This window comes from Erpetoichthys calabaricus, chromosome 3 (assembly GCF_900747795.2).
Source record: "Erpetoichthys calabaricus chromosome 3, fErpCal1.3, whole genome shotgun sequence".
Lineage (NCBI taxonomy): Eukaryota > Metazoa > Chordata > Cladistia > Polypteriformes > Polypteridae > Erpetoichthys > Erpetoichthys calabaricus.
Window position 1 is genome coordinate 71727483 of NC_041396.2, and position 20199 is coordinate 71747681.

The 20199-nt window shown below is 36.9% G+C and overlaps 1 protein-coding gene across 1 annotated transcript in view; it reads right to left on the reverse strand.

Annotated features, from left to right (window-relative positions):
- Positions 1–14638: 14638 nt before the first annotated feature.
- The window catches only part of allc (allantoicase), a 65326-nt gene continuing 59765 nt past the window's right edge, over positions 14639–20199 (reverse strand). The window contains exons 9-11 of the mRNA XM_028796908.2: positions 18342–18450; positions 15990–16108; positions 14639–14976 (exon numbers count right to left, since the gene is read on the reverse strand). Of these exons, the coding sequence (XP_028652741.1) occupies positions 14830–14976; positions 15990–16108; positions 18342–18450 (375 nt within the window). The 3' untranslated portion in view covers positions 14639–14829. The remainder of the gene's footprint in view (positions 14977–15989; positions 16109–18341; positions 18451–20199) is intronic.

Genomic DNA, 20199 nt, shown 5'->3' on the forward strand with positions numbered 1-20199 from the left:
TTATTATTAATGTCAGACAATAAGTTAAAGCCTTTAAGGCAAGCAGACTGACCTAGTATTGTGTGTAGCTGTGAGGGTGTTGGTACATCTCAGTAAAGAGCAGAGGCTGTTAACACATAGTGTATGTTACTCTTCAATAGTGATATGAAAATCAAGAGCCTCAGAAACAGACCTACAGTAAGAGGAAAGTTTCTGTTAATTCAATTCACAAGTAAATTGCTACCTGTTAGTAAACTCAAGATGCATTACTATAAAATATTTGTTTCAATTTTATGTGGATTTACTAGTTTTATTAATAGCAAAAATGTTAAAATATTTGACATTAGCTGGAGACAATCCAAATCACACTGTGTGTAAGGCCAGAATTATTCCTGTCCTATCTTGGACTACAACCTTGAAACTGCTCTGGCATTATTTCTTCAAGTCCTTGTGTTACAATATATGGGATGGATTCCCAAATCTTTTACTTGTTTGTTTTCTTGTCTTACTATATATATATATATATATATATATATATATATATATATATATATATATATATATATATATATATATGTATATCAGGGATCTCAAACTCTAGTCCTGGAGGGTCGGAGTGGCTGCAGGTTTTCATTCTAACCCTTTTCTTAATTAGTGACCTGTTTTTGTTGCTAATTAACTTCTTTTGAATTAATTTTAATTGTCAACCTTTTTAAGATTTGTTCCCCGAATTTTTTTCATCGTTCCTCTGAATTGCTTAATTTCTTTCCTTGAACAGAAATAAAATGTGAAGTGAGTGAGCCAACAAAAGACCAACTAAGTCAGGTACTCAAACTCCAACCGATTTCACTTCAACCAGTTGCTTAATTCGGCTCTGATTCTTGTTGTTATTTAAACCCGTTCTTTAATTCCATGGCTTGTTGATGCTCTCATTGTGCAATAGCATACATTTTCAAAATTGTTGATTTTTTTCTTTACTTTATAAGAGCACACTGTTAAAATGTTTTGGGGACCTGAGCAAATCAACATTCCTGATACCTCCATCCTTTTTATCTTCAGATTTTGCACGATGGTCACAGTTTGCTGGTCATGTTTTGGTTCATTTTGTATCTCATTAATGTTTGGCTGCTAATTAAGGAAAAAGATTCAATTGAGGGGTCTGAGTCTTCAAGAGCAAGTCAATTAAAATTAATTCAAAAGAAATTAATTAGCAGCAAAAACAGGTCACTAATTAAGAAAAGGGATAGAATGAAAACCTGCAGCCACTGTGGCCCTCCAGGACTAGAGTTTGAGATCCCTATCTTTATGTCACTAATGACCATTAATTTGAAGCATTTCTTCAGCTATCAAGTAATACTTTGTTTTTTTTACTACAGTTAACATTTCTACAGTTTACATTCATACTCTGCATGCATGAAACAGAAAGGTGTGTAAACCAAGCAAGTCTGCTTTTATTCATGTAGTCAAGTGCAGCCTTGACAATATTATTCCTTGTTGGTTTTAGTCCTGGTCTTCTAAAGTAACAAGGGAACTGTATTTTTCAAAGGCCATTTATTGTTCAGCCAGAATAATTTGTTGCCTATTGAATGCATAATTTAAAGATACATTTATTATTAATTCCCATCTTAGTTATTCATTGTGCATCTCTTTTGTGTGAATGAATGACCTATTGCTGGGAATGGTGTTTGCTGCAATTTCTTTGTCAATCTTCTTTGTTTGTTCTAACAAGAATCAGACTGCATTTGTTTATTACATTGTTTGGAATTAAAAAAATGAATCATTTGTGACTTATTTTTAAGTCATTTCAGAGGGGAGCAGCTGTTGTTTTTTAAGTTTCACTTTAAATTTACTTGAATATATCATTAATACAAAGTATCCTCAAATGAGAAATGTGGTATTTTTTGGTTGTTGCATTCAGTACAAGACAAATAAGAGCACAGGTTTAAAAATAATTTAGCAGATGTTCACATGTGACCCTGAACTGTATTTAGCAGGTTTGGAAATGTATAGATAGATGCACAAATACAAAACACAAAAATGTATTCATTTGAAAATTGAATAAGAACACTTGACTGGAGCTGGTCTAGTATGTGAATTTCCTCTATCTATCTATCTATCTATCTATCTATCTATCTATCTATCTATCTATCTATCTATCTATCTATCTATCTATCTATCTATCTATCTATCTATGACTTCTTTCTCATCTCTGTTTAAACATTATCATGTTTTCATGCATTCCAATTACAATTTTTACATTTTAAGGGACTTGCATTGGATTAAAGCACCAAGGCTGTTGGTACAATTCCTGCCTGTTGCTGAATTTGTAACCTTAAACAAGTCAAACGATCTATGTGAAAAAGACTGTATTGATTTAAAGCATCTTGAACTTGCAAATTATCTTGGACAGAAGTGTCATCCAAATTTCAAATAATATATAATTTGGAAGAAACATTGAATATAACTAAAAAAATCTGAATGCATGCACATGACTATTCTCACATTTACACTTCTGACAGAGAGAAAGCAGAGTCAAGAGCCGTCAGAAAACAATACTTCCATGCCATTACACATTAATTTATCCATTATCAGTTTTGATTAATTTACTCATACTTCATTCTATTCTTAGCTAACTTAAAATCTAAAATCCTAGAAAAAAAAAATCAGAAGAAAAAAAATTACCGTTGTTTAAACAATGTCTGTAAAGATGCAGACTCTCCTTCCTGTGCACATGAATCACAATGTAAAAATGGATGGCTGTTTTGTTGAGAGGATCATCCATTTACCATCATATGCTCTTTCTCTCTTCTTTATTCTTTTATACTTACAGTTTTTTCTTCATGCCATCTTATTCAAGTAGCCTCCTTGTGAAGGTGTTTCAGGTCTCGACAGTGGTGGTCAGGTCAGACACCACTTTCAATGGTCTATGTTAATAGATGTGTCAGATGCTACAGCCACGGCAGGAGACTAAATGTGTAGGCTCAACAACTTAGAAGCCAACTCCTCTGAGATAAAGGTGACTATACTTGGTGATCCCTGTTTAATTATTATGTCTGAACCAATATAAAATGTAGGAGCCATATTTGCCAGAGTGCTCCGTATTGACACCCTTTCAATGATTAGTATACAATTTCATCTCAATCTGGAATCATAATTTTTCCTTAGGCCCCCACATTATGCTGGTCTGGCCTACAGGAGCAAAATAATTTCTATATATTTGATTTTTTGAATTCCAGTTTTTGAGACATAGTATTAACATAACTAAACAACATACTAAAATAAAGTCAATAGCAAATGCCACCTATAAAGTGTGACTTGCTGCACTTCACCACCATAATTAGGATGGAGTAAAAGTGAAAAAGAAGGCCAACACTCTCATCATCTATCATCTCTGACTCCTCCCACCCTTTAACAAGAATCCCCATGATTACACTCAGCAAGAAAACAAATAAAACTGATTAAAGTCTAAACAGTAATAACATAAAATTAATAAGAAACATATAACATAATATACTTCGACAATGAACATTCACCAACTACCCCAAATTACCTCACAGATCTATACAAATATAGGTTACCATGAATCCTGATACTGTGACAGTTTACATATAATCCACAGGTTAAGAAAGTCCAGAGCAAAATCAAAATCTTTATTTTAAACTTTACAGTAATAGGAAGGAAATGTATACAGGTCGGCAAAGCTGGTGGGTATGTCTGCCATTGACACTATCCCCAAAATATAAAACTGATTCTCACTGGTCTCACCGAATTTACTGTTGGGAAGCTTATGAAGCAATACCTCTCCAGCTGCTTACTAGAAATATCAACTTTGATGGCCACCTCTTCCAATGTGATTCCTACCCACCAGTGATCTACCATCTTTTTGCTGGTTAGGAGAAGCTACTACTCAGTACACCAGCCATTATGTTATATGGCTATTTCTGAAGTTTGCTTTTGTTGTTGTTTCTTCTTCTCCATCCATCCATCCATCCATCCATTATCCAACCCACTATATCCTAACACAGGGTCACGGGGGTCTATAACTCTTTTTTCTTGTGGCTCTCAATTCCATTTAAATGGCCTTTGATGGTGCCAAAACAAAAGTCCATAGCAACTGCTAACACCGGGAATGATTACTCTCAAGGGCCATCATTAGGCTCTGCCCCATTGTTCTGAGTGTTCCAGATACTTTTTCAAATGACATCAGGATGACAAAACAAAACAATGGCACAGGTAATAAGGTAAAAAAAATGAATGCACTATGTAGCAGTGCTGCAAGACCTGATAACACTGTCCTAGATGTACAAAGTGGTACAATTCTAACAGTTCTGAGACTGAGTTGAATATTGCTGAGTGTTATCTTCAAGAAGGTTATTATTCCTTCTTTTCTACTGTGACATTTTCTGTCTCTTACAACTTAGAGGTCACTACATACAGCATAGAAGAATTGCAGAGTTCAGGCTCTTACTCACTGTTACACCTAGTAAAGTAGCCATCATTGTGTCATTTAATATTGTCACACATTCTACTGTTCAAGGTATTTACTTGAGTTGGTGAGGTCATGTGAAAAGACAATTTCTACTTGGGGATTAATATAGTACACCAAATGAAAAATAATAGAAAAGTATTTGTGATTGGTTACTTGAATTTGATTATTTCAGTTACAGTATTCTGCATGTAATTCATATGACATCACATGAGAGTAACCTCAGAGTAAGATGGTAACCTCACTCTGACTTTTAATTTGTTCGTGTCATGACACATTATAAAAATGACCAGAAGACTGAGCTCAATTTTCGACCCTGACTTAGTTAAGTCTCTGCCTTTCAGTAACTGAATCTGTGGCATGCTGTGTACAAGCTATTGGATTTCCTTGGGTGGTGTATTTATTTTTATGTGCTCTCTTATACAGGTGGCTTTTCAAATAAATTACTTTGCAGTTAGCAAATAGTTTTAAGTTTCATGGGAGTGTTTTAAAAGTCAAATGAATGGTCAAATACTTGTACATGTATTTAATCTTCAACATTTTCTGTGTAGGAAATTTAAGTTGTCCATCATTTGGAGCCTAACAAACAAATCTAATTCAAAGATGTACCAGTCATTACTTTAGCCTGACAGACATTTTGCTAATCTCAGAAATAGCTAAGTAAACTGAAGCATTAAGATACTCTCCATGTTAAAATTAAATGAAATCTAACAATTCTTTCATGACATAATTAAAAAGAAATTAGTCAAATGATTCACTTCTTTTCAATGTGACATACAATATTTGAACCAATGTGAAATGCAATACCAAAGCTTAATTTTAGTTATATATATATATATATATATATATATATATATATATATATATATATATATATATATATATATATATATATTATAAAAGAAAATCTTGAGACAAGACTATTGCCAAAAAATATTTTCAAGACCCGCCCACCTCTCAACCATTTCAGGTAAACGACTCACGCCCATGGTCCTCTCACCTCTCATTCATGTGAATGCTTTTGTCAGACACAGTTCCTGCACTCTCAGCTCTTATAAATTTTTACATTTTCCTCACTTTAAGTTCCCAATAAAAGAGGACTTATTATATCCAAATCTTATTGAAGAATTTCATCCCGATTGGGTTATCTACAGAAGAAATGAGTACACGGGCAATCCTATCACCAAGAAACGATGAAGTCAAACGAATTAACGTGAAAATTGTTGATTGGTTACATGGCAAATTGGTTAAATGCATATCAATAGACTATGCTGAAACAGTTGGTGGTGATGGTGCAGAAGATGAAAACATCAACTTACAATATCCCGTAGAATATCTACAACTGTTAACACCATCCGGTCTTCCACCGGCCGAATTACTGTTGAAAGAAGGATGTATAGCAATGTTATTGTGTAATTTATGTATGAGTGATGGGCTATGCAATAGGACAAGATTAGTTGTATTCAAAATTGGTCGAACATTTCTGACATGTAAAATTTTAACAGGCGACAAGAAAGGTAATGTAGTACATCTTCCATGGATAACATTAGACACCAAAGGAGATCTTGATATGCCATTCATATTAAAACGTTTACAGTTTCTCTCGTTAGAATAGCTTTTGCTATGACATTTAACAAATCACAGGGAGAAAACATTTGAAAAAGTCAGTTTACTTATTCGAGAGAAAGAAACAATATTCACTCACAGCATTTATACATTGCACGATGTAACTCCAAAAACGGAATCAAAATTCAGTTGGATATTGATGAAAAGTTAATTGCAAATATTGTTTTTACTGAAGTTTTACAGTAAAAGTGTAAGTTTAAAAAGTATTTGCACATTAATTTCAAAGCCAAACAGAATGAAAACATATAACGCCATGAATACCTCTAACACAACATGAAACATAATTTTCTTTCAATTTATTACATTTTAGTATTTTTTAATGTGGTTAATTACTCGCTGTAATGTAAAATAGTTAAGTCTATTATGCATATGTAACAATTCCCATGAAAATAAAAATCTGTTTAAATATTGTTTAAGTACATCTGCTTCCCCATAAGCAGCAGAGCCGTGAAGTGGCTAGCACGTAACGCCCGTCCGGGGGTTGGCGAGCGAAGCGAACAGGGGCAGAGCCCCCTAGTATATTATATTTAACTAAGTGTCTGTTTGGAGTGCATTGCTTTTCTTTCTATGACCATGCTTCAACTGTGCCAACATTATATAAAGTCAAATGACAAATCTGCATTAAGGGGTGGGGCAAAGGGCTTCAATGGTAAGGACAAGAAGGCATTCCAAACAGTGCTGTGTTTTGGTGCAGTCCTTGCTAAAAATGTTCTATCCCACAGACAATGTGATTTAACAAAGCAGTGAGATGTGTAATTCTGATCTTGCTGAAAAAGTTTACTTTCAGGATAAGTAATCTAATGTTGATTGTTGCTGATTATCAGTGTGGTTAAATTGTCAAGGTTTGTAAAGTTGTGTTTTTTAACTGCATTTCCAGTGATGAAGATCATGTGAGAGGTGTTCCTCTGGAGGATGGAAGGAGGATGAAAGGAGTTTGCTTGTTTTAAGCAAAACGTTGAAACGTCAGTTATTCTAAGATTTCACATTGCTCATCCTGTGTGGTTTCTTTGTGTGTCTTCCATCTCAGTTTCATTATATTTTTTACCTTTTTAGATTGTGACAAAGGCACAGTGAGCCAGAATTTTATACTTGGAAGTGATTTTTAGGGGGGGGGCGGGGGTTACTGAAACTCAAATCCTGTTGTAAGCTTTTATTTTGAAAAGACTGCCAGGGATAAGGTGAACACAGGAAGCACTTTTATGTTGATGGAAAGTATAACAGGAAGCTCATCATCCTGAGGAAGAAAAGAAAACTGGAAAAGAAAGAAGAGAGAGGAGATCCTCCATCTTGGGGAAGACAGGCCTGGAAAGTAGGCTGCTGGGACTAGTCATGAGGATTACAAAGGACTACAAAGTATTACAAAGTGGTTGTGGAGTTCTAAGTGGAATGTAGTAGCTTCCAGATAACTAATATAATGGATTATACTTACCAGATGTTCCCTGACTCTAGACAAAGGGAAAAAAAAAACAACCAGCATTGGTTAAGAAGGTCCACAAGGAATGGGTGAGATAGTCCTATTTTGTAATGAAAATGGAGAATATTCCCTTGGTCAGTGGAAAAGCAGAAAATAAGACTCATTTTGCTTGATTTTATTTAAACCTTGTACTTCTGTATCTATAGATATGTACAGTATGTTCCAGTGTTTGTAGTTATTGATGCATTCATTCTAGAATTCTAAATATGTTTTGGTTGTTTCACACCATAAATTAAAGGGGTATAGTTTTTTGAATTCAACCTTGGTGTGTTAGTAACTCATCTTGGGGATTGTTACAAGATCACATAGCTCTAGACACTGGTTAAGAACATACTATACAGTTGTGACTGCAATGCCTCTTACCTCTACTGTTGATGTCCCTTGGCCCTCTCTTGACACTAATTGGTCATTTTTGTTTCTTTTTGGCAAGATTAGTGCTCAGTCATGGAAACAAAAACAATACGCTTCATTGCTTGCCATATTAAAAAACAGTTAATCATTTTACTGATATCTGAAATGCATGACATGAATATGCATTATATTTTAGTGTATTTTACATGTTGGATTGCATTTTGTTTTGGTACAGATGGTCTTCTGCAGTTCTGAAGGCTTCATGTTACAAAGAAGAACACTAAGAAAATTATGCAACTGCTACGAAGGTCAACATAAGAACATGAATAATTTTTCATAATGGAGGAGGCCATCCATCTAGTTTTGTTAGTTAATTCCTTGTGTATTCCAAAATCATCTAGTCATCTAGCTATTTCCTTTAAAAGCTATAAGGGCTTTCACTTTCACTGCTGAACATGAGTGTACAAGTGCTGGTCATAAAATTAGAATATCATGACAAAGTTGATTTATTTCAGTAATTCCATTCAAAAAGTGAAACTTGTATATTAGATTCATTCATTACACACAGACTGATGTATTTCAGATGTTTATTTCTTTTAATTTTGATGATTATAACTGACAACTAATGAAAGTCCCAAATTCAGTATCTCGGAAAATTAGAATATTGTGAAAAGGTTCAATATTGAAGACACCTGGTGCCACACTCTAATCAGCTAAGTAACTCAAAACACCTGCAAAAGCCTTTAAATGGTCTCTCAGTCTAGTTCTGTAGGCTACACAATCATGGGGAAGACTGCTGACTTGACAGTTGTCCAAAAGACGACCATTGACACCTTGCACAAGGAGGGCAAGACACAAAAGGTCATTGCTAAAGAGGCTGGCTGTTCACAGAGCTCTGTGTCCAAGCACATTAATAGAGAGGCGAAGGGAAGGACAAGATGTGGTACAAGCAATAGGGATGTGTGTAGAAGCAATAGGGATAATCGCACCCTGGAGAGGATTGTGAAACAAAACCCATTCAAAAATATGGGGCAGATTCACAAAGAGTGGACTGCAGCTGGAGTCAGTGCTTCAAGAACCACCATGCACAGACGTATGCAAGACATGGGTTTCAGCTCTCGCATTCCTTGTGTCAAGCCACTCTTGAACAAGAGACAGCGTCAGAAGCATCTCGCCTTTGGACTGCTGCTGAGTGGTCCAAAGTTATGTTCTCTGAGGAAAGTAAATTTTGCATTTCCTTTGGAAATCAAGGTCCCAGAGTCTGGAGGAAGAGAGGAGAGGCACAGAATCCATGTTGCTTGAGGTCCAGTGTAAAGTTTCCACAGTCAGTGATGGTTTGGGGTGCCATGTCATCTGCTGGTGTTGGTCCATTGTGTTTTCTGAGGTCCAAGGTCAATGCAGCCGTCTACCAGGAAGTTTTAGAGCACTTCATGCTTCCTGCTGCTGACGAACATTATGGAGATGCAGATTTCATTTTCCAACAGGACCTGGCACCTGCACACAGTGCCAAAGCTACCAGTACCTGGTTTAAGGACCATGCTATCCCTGTTCTTGATTGACCAGCAAACTCGCCTGACCTTAACCCCATAGAAAATCTATGGGTTATTGTGAAGAGGAAGATGCAATACGCCAGACCCAACAATTCAGAAGAGCTGAAGGCCACTATCAGAGCAACATGGGCTCTCATAACACCTGAGCAGTGCCACAGACTGATCGACTCCATGCCACGCCGCATTGCTGCCGTAATCCAGGCCAAAGGAGCCCCAACAAAATATTGAGTGCTGTACATGCTCATACTTTTCATGTTCATACCTTTCAGTTGGCCAACAATTCTAAAAATCCTTTTTTTGCATTGGTCTTAATTTATATGCTAATTTTCCAATATACTGAATTTGGGACTTTCATTAGTTGTCAGTTATAATCATCAAAATTAAAAGAAATAAACATTTGAAATACATCAGTCTGTGTGTAATGAATGAATCTAATATACAAGTTTCACTTTTTGAATGGAATTACTGAAATAAATCAACTTTGTCATGGTATTCTAATTTTATGACCAGCACCTGTATAGTGTGTTCCTGTTTAACCATGATCCTTTGAATAAAGAAGTGTTTCCCACCTTTCCATAAAAAGAAGAAGAAAGTATTTTTTCTATTTGGGAGCCTTAGATTTAGCCATTTTGTTTCTGCTGCTTCATTCAATCAAAATGATCTCATCAGTGACTGGATGGACGGATGGACAGACAGACAGACAGTTTATTAATCCCAAGGGGAAATTCACATACTCCAGCAGCAGCATATTGATAAAAAACAATATTAAATTAAAGAATGATAAAAATGCACGTATAACAGACAATAACTTTGTATAATGTTAACGTTTACCCCCCCTGAGTGGAACTGAAGAGTTGCATAGTGTGGGGGAGGAACGATCTCCTCAGTCTGTCAGTGGAGCAGGACAGTGATAGCACCGTCTGTCGCTGAAGCTGCTCCTCTGTCTGGAGATGATACTGTTCAGTGAATGCAGTGGATTCTCCATGATTGACAGGAGCCTGCTCAGTGCCCGTCGCTTTGCCACGGATGTCAAACTGTCCAGCTCCCCGCCTACAATAGAGCCTGCCTTCCTCACCTGTTGGTCCAGGCGTGAGGCATCCCTCTTCTTTATGCTGCCACCCCAGCACACCACCGCGTAGAAGAGGGTGCTCGCCACAACCATCTGATAGAACATCTGCAGCATCTTATTGCAGATGTTGAAAGATGCCAGCCTTCTAAGGAAGTATAGTCGGCTCTGTCCTCTCTTGCAGTATTGGCAGTCCAGTCCAATTTATCATCCAGCTGCACTCCCAGGTATTTATAGGTCTGCACCCTCTGCACACAGTCACCTCTGATGATCATGGGGTCCATGAGGGGCCTGGTCCTCCTAAAATACACCACCAGCTCCTTGGTTTTGCTGGTGTTCAGTTGTAGGTGGTTTGAGTCGCACCATTTAACAAAGTCCTTGATTAGGTTCCTATACTCCTCCTCCTGTCCACTCCTGATGCAGCCCACGATAGCAGTGTCGTCAGTGAACATTTGCACGTGGCAGGTCTCTGAGTTGTATTGGAAGTCCGATGTATATAGGCTGAACAGGACCGGAGAAAGTACAGTCCCCTGTGGTGCTCCTGTGTTGCTGACCACAATGTCAGACCTGCAGTTCCCGAGACGCACATACTGAGGTCTGTCTGTAAGATAGTCCACGATCCATGCCACCAGGTATGAATCTACTCCCATCTCTGTCAGCTTGTCCCTAAGGAGCAGAGGTTGGATGGTGTTGAAGGTGCTAGAGAAGTCCAGAAACATAATTCTTACAGCACCACTGCCTCCGTCCAAGTGGGAGAGGGATCGGTGTAGCATATAGATGATGGCATCCTCCGCTTCCACCTTCTCCTGGTATGCGAACTGTAGAGGGTCGAGGGCGTGGCGTACCTGTGGCCTCAGATGGTGAAGCAGCAGCCGTTCCATGGTCTTCATCACATGTGACGTCAGAGCGACAGGCCGGAAGTCATTCAGCTCACTAGGACGTGATACCTTTGGGACTGGGATGATGTAAGATGTTTTCCAAAACCTCGGGACTCTCCCCTGTTCCAGGCTCAGGTTGAAGATGCGTTGTAGGGGACTCCCCAGCTCCAACACACAAGCCTTCAGCAGTCATGGTTGCAAAAGTGGGGAGGTATGTGATAGTAAGGGAGTATTATATGTCTTTATTAGACATTTTTGTGTACAAGTAAAAGTTACATTGGTTTACTTTTGACTGATTAATAGCAATAACACCATACACACCAGATTTTTATAGTTTACATTTTAGCAACAGTCTTAATTGATTAATTAATGTCCACAACCAGGAACTGTACAGACATCAAAAAGAAGGCTAATTATATGTCAAAAAAGTCACGTTTAAGGCATAAAATCTCAACTAGAATATTATTTGCTTTTTTGGTCATAATATTACAGAAAGGACATAGCAATACAAAACACAGTTACAGGTAGAAGGATTCCTAGGCTTCAAAGAATAATATCTCATCATCATGTCAATTCTAGCGTACATCTTACTATTCAAGCTTTCCAGTTTGGAGGTAATTCTTCTTCTGGTGATTAATCTAAACCCCAGTACCTTGTTCTTGGACCACCAACAATCTTTTTACCACCACCTGAACTCTATATTCTTGAACAAATGATTTCCTGTATGATGTAGGCTCTGTGTCACTTGTGGTCCCTGGCCACTTTCATGTGTTGCATTTCTACTACACAACAGGAGCTGTACCCTTTATGCTTTTAAAATCTGTGACATGCAAAGAAGAGTGATGTGATGTGAAGTGAGATGTGTTCAGGAGTTGACGGGGAACTTATTGCTTTGATGTGGTGAATGGCACACCACATCAGGAAGAGCTATGAAGAGTGATGCTAAATATGGTGCATTCTGGAGTTCATGGGGTACGTATTGCTTCGGTGCAGTTCATGGCATGGCACACTGTCTTCATCAATTACTCACCAAATTCCAAACTACTAATAGATTTGTAAGATGGCACAATTGCTTGTGGTCAACCAATCAGATAATTTCACCTCCTTATCTCCACCCACAATAGTTCCTGGTTCAATGAAAAATACATACCCTGGAGTACAAGTTAAAAAACGTACTAGAAACTACATAGCAGGGACTACAAAATGCCCCTTTTCCTGTATTGGGAATGCTACAAAACCTTCTAAAAAGTCCATGGTTTCTGAAATAAAAAAGTTTGTACTTGGAAAAAACACTTAATGACCACTTGCAGGTGAACTCAGAATTACCATCATGCTGACAACTGTTATCCTTACATACACTTCTTCTGATGCTTTGCCATACACACACATTATATATATATATATATATATAAAAATTCTTGCAATTCTTGAACTGAAGCAACATTTCAAGAGACTTTCTTAATGCTGATATTTCATTCCAATGCTTGCACATTACCATTTTTTATTACAAAAGTGTTCTCATGATCAAACAGAATCCATACCATATCCATCCATCCATAATTACCCCAATAAATGAGAGAATCATTGTATTTGCTATCTTTAGATCAGAAAGTTTAAACAGATTAATAGCATTTGTGTTTGAAACTAAGATGTGTAAACCTCACTACTGGAGAAGTAGTGAAAAGTAACCTCAAATTAATAGCTACTTTCATATTAGGTGGAACAGAAGGTTTGCACATGAATGTGTGGCTTAAAACTCTCCAGGAGCTGTGCAACACTATTGAGTCTGAATGCACCAAAAAGGTGTTTCTTGCACACTGCTGAAACCATGCTTCAAAAATTTCAGGCTGTTTTATAGTCAAAATGGCATCTTATGGAGTGTGCCATGGATGTAATCACTACAGATAATATATAATATATAGATAATCTACTATGATAGCAGAAGGAGAACGGTTGTGTGCGCTGAGCTCAGGACTGCAGGAACAAATGAGGCCACTAAAGGGAGCTGCCCTAGGAAGATGGCTCCAGGGGTTCCACAGCTCAGTTCTCAAATACTTATTGTGATTTTTGGCAAAATACATCCAATACATCCATCTCTAGAGGCTAATTGAATTTGGAATTGAAAGTTTGTCTGGATAAAGGTTCAACTGGTGGAAGGAACTGAGGAGAATAGACTGTAATAAAAGATACATGAGGAGTAAGTATTGCTTAGTGATGGTAAAAGAGTAGGAATGTACCAGTTACCAGAAGGTCCAGTTATTGACATGTCTGACAAAAAATGGTCCCTATTGTACCAATGAATACACTTTTCATATTAAAATTCATCCTGTGCTCAAGAAAGAAATGTGAATTGAGAAATGCTCTGGTAGATAACAAGATGTGTTTCTAAAATCATTCAAATTTGCCTGGTACATAATAATTTTCCATCTGTTCTTGAGCTGGTGAGATGTTTATGTGAAGGGAACATGACACTCTGCCTTCCAAAATCAAAATATTGTTAGTCTACTATCTACTGTATAAAAAGTCCTCCATCTCTCAATTTGTGCTTCAACCCCACCCCAGTTTCCAAAGTCAGATTAATTGGTCACACTAACTAACATTAATGAGATATGAGGTGCACATGTGTCTGTGTGTGCCCTGAAATGGATTAGCTCCCCATCCAGGGTTGGTTTTAGCCTTGAATTCATTGCTGCCTGGATAGGCTCCTGACCCCCATGACAATTAACTGGTTTAAGGGAGTTAAAAAATAATACTGTAGATGGATGGTTGGAAAATAACAAAGATCACACATAAACATTTCAAATTTACCATGACACAGGTGTTCACTGAGCTGTTGAATTTCAAAGTAGAATGCCAGCACTACAAATGATTTGTAATAGTTAAGATGTAGTGTGTCTTTCTTTCTTTCTTTCTTGAAATCTGTTCTTCAGTCAATAGGACTTAATCTGTTAAAATGGAGCCGATGAAAATGTTGATATGTTGATATCTTCCACATGTCATTTTTTATAATAATAGTGTGAAAATTAATCACCAAAAATAATATATCATTTATATTTATATACACAGTATATATATATATATGTATATATATATATATATGTGTGTGTGTGTGTGTGTGTGTGTGTGTGTGTGTGTGTGTGTGTGTATGTATACATAACAGAAAATAATGATAGAATGGTTTAACTTAGAATTATTTTTCTTCTTGAAAGAATGTCAAGAGCATTACAATTGCATTACAAATATTAAACCATTTATTTGGCCAAATGCTATGTCCTTACCATAAACAGGATGTTAAAAACCATTAAGCATATTGTATTTAACATATAATATCAACATCATACCTCAATGGAATTAATGAATAGTAGAGATAAAAATAAAAGCATTATTAATTTATCAGATATTCTGACTGCAGAATGGAATTATTTAGAAGGTGAGGAGCGCAGATATCCCCAGAGCCGCATCCTGCTAATGCCACCGTCTGGTGCCATGGTGATTTTCACATGAGTAACAGCTTCAGTCAGCTGTATTGAGCTTCCTGTGAAAAAGTGCTGATGATGTGGTTTCAGCTGCAAGAAAAAAAGGTCACACAATATGCATGAGGTAATTTGATTATGAGAAACACAGTAGGATCATCTCATATGGTGCATAATGTAAGCAGAGATGGTACAGAGCATCTGTCTCAATATATTTAAAGCAAAAAAAAAATGAAATTTTAATTGCTTTTTTCCACAGGAAGCTTATGTGAGAAGTACATTCTCACCTCCGATAACACTACTTTGTGCCAGCAATTGAGACAGCGTGGCGGCATGTATAAAAGCAAACTGCTGCTAGATTCTGCTTTTCACTGCCTTCGTGGTATCATATCCTCTCTATCACTATCCTCTCTAGGGAATCTGATGATAACAGAAACAAAGTCTTCCATCAGAGAAAGAAATTCTAGCCGATTTATAACTAAATTTGGCTTCTTATTTAGTGATTAAGAGCTTCTTTGTAATACAAAAATAAGCAGACTTTATGGGTCATGGACACCAGAGATGACTTCTGAGCATTTGTTTTCTACTATTAAAGGGTGCAAGCAGCATGTGTGAATTCATACTTTTACGTCTTCAACGTAAAAAGGTAAATATCTGAAATTACACTGCAAGGTAATTAAGGGATTAAGTTTCACATATTCATAATGCTAGCTAGAAAGCTGGAAAAATACTGTTTTTGCATTAATGCAGGTGAGGGAAAAGATAGCGTTCTTTACAGAACAGATGTCTGCATTGACAGGTTCTGTGTCTGCAGCACAAGCAGTCTTTTCAAATCATGAAAATCCTTCAGGCTACAAGGAAACGAAGTTGTTTACACAGCCTCAAACTAAGAAAGTGAATTTGGCCATCTGGTAGTTTGAAATTTTCTTGATGTTTATGTCATAAAATCCAGGAAATCATCGAAATTATAAATGTATATATTGTATATTCAGTACATATAACCTGGTGTGTTGGAGGTTGATTTTAAACAGACCATATATTTCAGATTAATCAAATCTGGTCCCAACTGAAGTTGAAATGCTCCATCTTACTCAACTCTACTGTACCTTTTGTGTTACTAGCAGAGGTTTCCAATCGGTCACAACATCACTTTCCCACTTTGTAGTCATTTCTTCCTCTGATGTCATTGAGCAAGCATCAATTTTACAGGAGTCTGGGAAGTTACCTAAAATAGATATTCCTGGTAAGAAAGGTTGATTTAGTATGGCATAATGTAGAAAGAGCCAGTAGGCATGGGGCATTTAAAGATAAAATAATGAAGTAAAATACAAAATTATTGCATACAATGCCCTAACATCCTTTTTGTCCTTGGAATCTCGAATGTAAGAGCTTAAGGTGTTTACAAATTAAAGCACACTGTTCAGTTGGGTATCCTTCAATAAGGGCGCGCACAAAAAGGCGAGCTTCAAAAGGGCAACCTCAATTGAGCGAATGTTTTAATATTCTTGCTTTCGCCTTTTTATACGTTCAATCATTGCCTTTATCTAATAAATTTTCTATAATAATTTTGTTGCGTTTGCCTTTATTCGCTGCGCCCAATTGAGGTCGCCCTTTTGAAGCTCGCCTTTATTTACGCGCGCCTTTATTCGCTGCACCCAATTGAGGTCGCCCTTTTGAAGCTCGCCTTTTTGTGAGCACCCTAATTGAATAGAACCATTCAGTTGAAATAGCTCTTTTTAGGTAGCTTATCTAGATACAGGAACCCCATTTGAATTTTGTGACTCAGACAAACTGTTACAGATTCCCACAAATGTAGGGCTTGTTTTCTTAATCTCCTATACCTAAATTTACTGAGCCAATATCCTATTGTCCATTTCTCTCAACATGTAATACAATGATGATAAATTGCTTACTGCAGTGTTGGTGTCTCAGTGTAGTAAGAGAATGGAATCAAATCCAGGTTCCCGTAGCTGTCTGCAGAATTTTCACATTTCCCTGAGTTTGTATGGGCTTTGTTTGAGTTCTTCTGGTCTTGTTAAATAGTATGAAAGAATCTCTTTTATGACACCCAAAAGTTATTCTCCATAGCGTTACCAAATTCTTCTCTAATACATTATAACATTGGAACAATTTAAAAGAGAACAAGCCATTCAGCCCAACAAAGCTCACCAGTCCTATCCACATAATATTTCCAAAATAACATCAAGTCTTAAAAGCTCTGCTTTGACAAGTACTGCCTTCTAACATATGGCTACCTCCTTGGCTTGTTCGTATATCTCAGTCGAATCCAGAATCTGTTCACAATGCATTAATGGCCCCAATCTTCAACTTGACATTTTCTGATATACACCAGCAGGGCCTAGAGCCACCACCATGACAAGCCATGACCACCTATTGGCTACATATCCTTGAATTTGCCTAAATTACTGTGGTTTCGAATACAGCCAATTCCTCTGACCACTCCTAGGATGCCACACTATCTCTTTTGGAGATGAGAACCAAACACATGCCATGATATCATTTAGCTAGTTAGATTCTTCCATGTCTGTACAGGAGCAAATCAGTCCATCAGTTAGATCCAGCTGCCTACAAAGCAGTGGTCAATTAATGTTTAGTGTCTATCTTTACCAGAACTAACAACCTCAGATCAGATGACACAAATACAAAATGAATCATTAATACTTGGTCTAGTACCAGGCATATTTAAAAATAACATTGGTTTTGAACACAGGAATTTAACAACTCATCACCCAGATTTAGGTCAAGCAGGCCATTCCTCCGAGTCACACTCCAAGTTTGTCTGCTATTTCTTACTTGAGTGTATAAGGCTTCCATTGGGGCTACAGAAACAGCAGATTATGTTCTTCCTAGCACCAATCACAGAACCTCAGGTTGGATACTGTGAAGAACTGTCAGAAAACTATACGCAAGTTTTTTCTCTGCACCTTTAAGTCATACTGAGACAACCTTTCCTTCATGTGTTCAAATTCCAGCTGTTAAGCACTTATCCATGGGTCTCAGCTGTCTGGGGCCTCTCCTGTGGGAAAATTCATGAATAGGAGACCACCTTAGACTGAGGAGAGGTTATGAGCAAATATGAGTATGGCTACACGTTTCCAGGATCTTTCAACTTGCTACATGAGCTCTGTCCCCTTTCTAGCTAGAGAAGCTATGTTCATCTTCTTATTTTTCATAATATAATAATGATACCTTATATTTATATAGTATCATTCTTATCAAAAGAGCCAGTTTAAACTCCCAATGTCTAGTATGCCTGAATCAATTCTAACCATACCTGGATAGCTTCACACCTAAGCCCCAGCCTTAGCTGGACTACTCGGATCACTCAGCTACAAGGTGCAAGATGGCAAGCACCAGGCTTTATGCACAGAAACCATTCAAAGCTCCTTTTAACCTTCTCTTTTCTGTTTTGTTTTGCTCAAAATCAAGGGCAGTACCTTTAAAGTGTGTGGTGTCTATCTGAATCTCAGTTATCACACCAATGTGTCCCAGTTTAAAAACAGCCCATTCACTTCCAGGCACCTGTAATATTCCATTTTCATCAACCTGTAAAACAAAGAAACATAAAATCATGTAGTGTACTGTATAAAACATTTACTAAGAGTCAACTGCCTGATTTGATGCTTTCCAACTTTTATCAGAACAAAGCTAAAGGCAAAAGCTCTCCAGATATTGATATTGTAACAGGTCATCTCATTTGTTGAATATTAAACCTCAGTATAATATTGCATTGCTTTATTGCAATTACTGCCAGAGTCTAATTAGATAAATATGTAAATCTTTACTGTGCATAACTGGACGTTTATTGCATATAAACCTGAAAAAAATATCAAAGTGCCTCACTTTCAATGATTCTTTCTTTCCGTACTTTAAAACAGATGACACTGGAAAAGAAGAACACCCATAATTCTTCCACTTGTTTTCCAAACCACCATCCCACTCCATAATCGGAAGGAGCTGAAGCCTTTCCCAGCAGTGCGGGGCACAAAGTAGATGCAAAACCACTTCATTAAAAGAAATCCAGTAACTCCATATTCATTTATTCACATGGGGCTAAAGTAGACTTTACAATTAGCATAATCTGCATATGTTTGGATGTTGGAAAAATTCAAGCATAGGACAGAACATCAGCAAAATATGTACAGAAGCCATTAGAAAGTCTAATACCACTTTAACTCCCTTCTCCATCTCTTATTTATATAGATATTTACTTCTCCCCTTCTTTTGTCTAATGTTGCCTTATTAAAAAGCTTAAAGAAATTTTCCTTTAGCTAAGCTCTCCTTCTCAGGGATGGGGTTTGATTTGTTTTCAAATTTGTTGGGTTATAAATGGATCTGTTTGTATGGAATGATTACAATGAAAATTAATAAAATAAAAATATAAAAAAAAAAAAAAAAAAAAAAAAAAAGAAAGTCTAATACCACAACTCAAGGGAGGTTATACTAAAGCTATACAACACATTTGTGAAGCTTTCTCTCCACTTTGCAAAAAAAGACACAACAACACTAGAAAAAAGCCAAAGAGAATTGCTTAGGCTGATCTGAGGTCTGTGAAGTATGAGTTATGAGGAAAGAGGAGCTGAAACTTCAGCAGATGGAAATTAAATGTTGACATGACTTCAGTGTTTAAAATTATGAAAAGAATGAGTACAGTGGATCCTAGCTGCCACTTTAGAACGCATATTTTTCAGCAAGAACACATGGACACAGACAAAAACAAATTTGCACAAATGTTAGAAAGTTCTTTTTCACACAGTGTGGTAGAGTGTAGGACATTCAAAACTCAACTCAGTTTTGTTTTGGAGTAATAAGGTCTATAGGATTGGCAGACTTGTTGGGGTAAAAGACAAGTTCTTGTGAAAATTGTTCTAATGTTATAGTTTAACTTCCACGCAGACAGAGCACAGGCCTGGATTCAAACCCAGAACTCCAGAACCTTCAGACAGCAGTACTAAGTACTGTATCATCATTCTGTACAAGTTCTAAAACTGCACATAAGAAAAAACAAAAATCAGAATTATACTGAATTATCAAATAAACATACAATATGTTATCAGTGTCACAGCTGGGGTGGTACCATATAATGCACAACCTTACTTAGTTCATAATATGAAAGCTGGAGATAGAGCTAAAGGGGAGTTTTTGACTGAAATTGAAGACTCTTTTGTGCAGAAACTATTCAAATGACAAGTGGACTTTGGTTTGAGGGATCTGTAATGCAGTACATTACTAGTGGCGATTACTTAAAGAGGTGGTTTCAATACATTGCTTGACCATTTCCTATATTGTGTATAG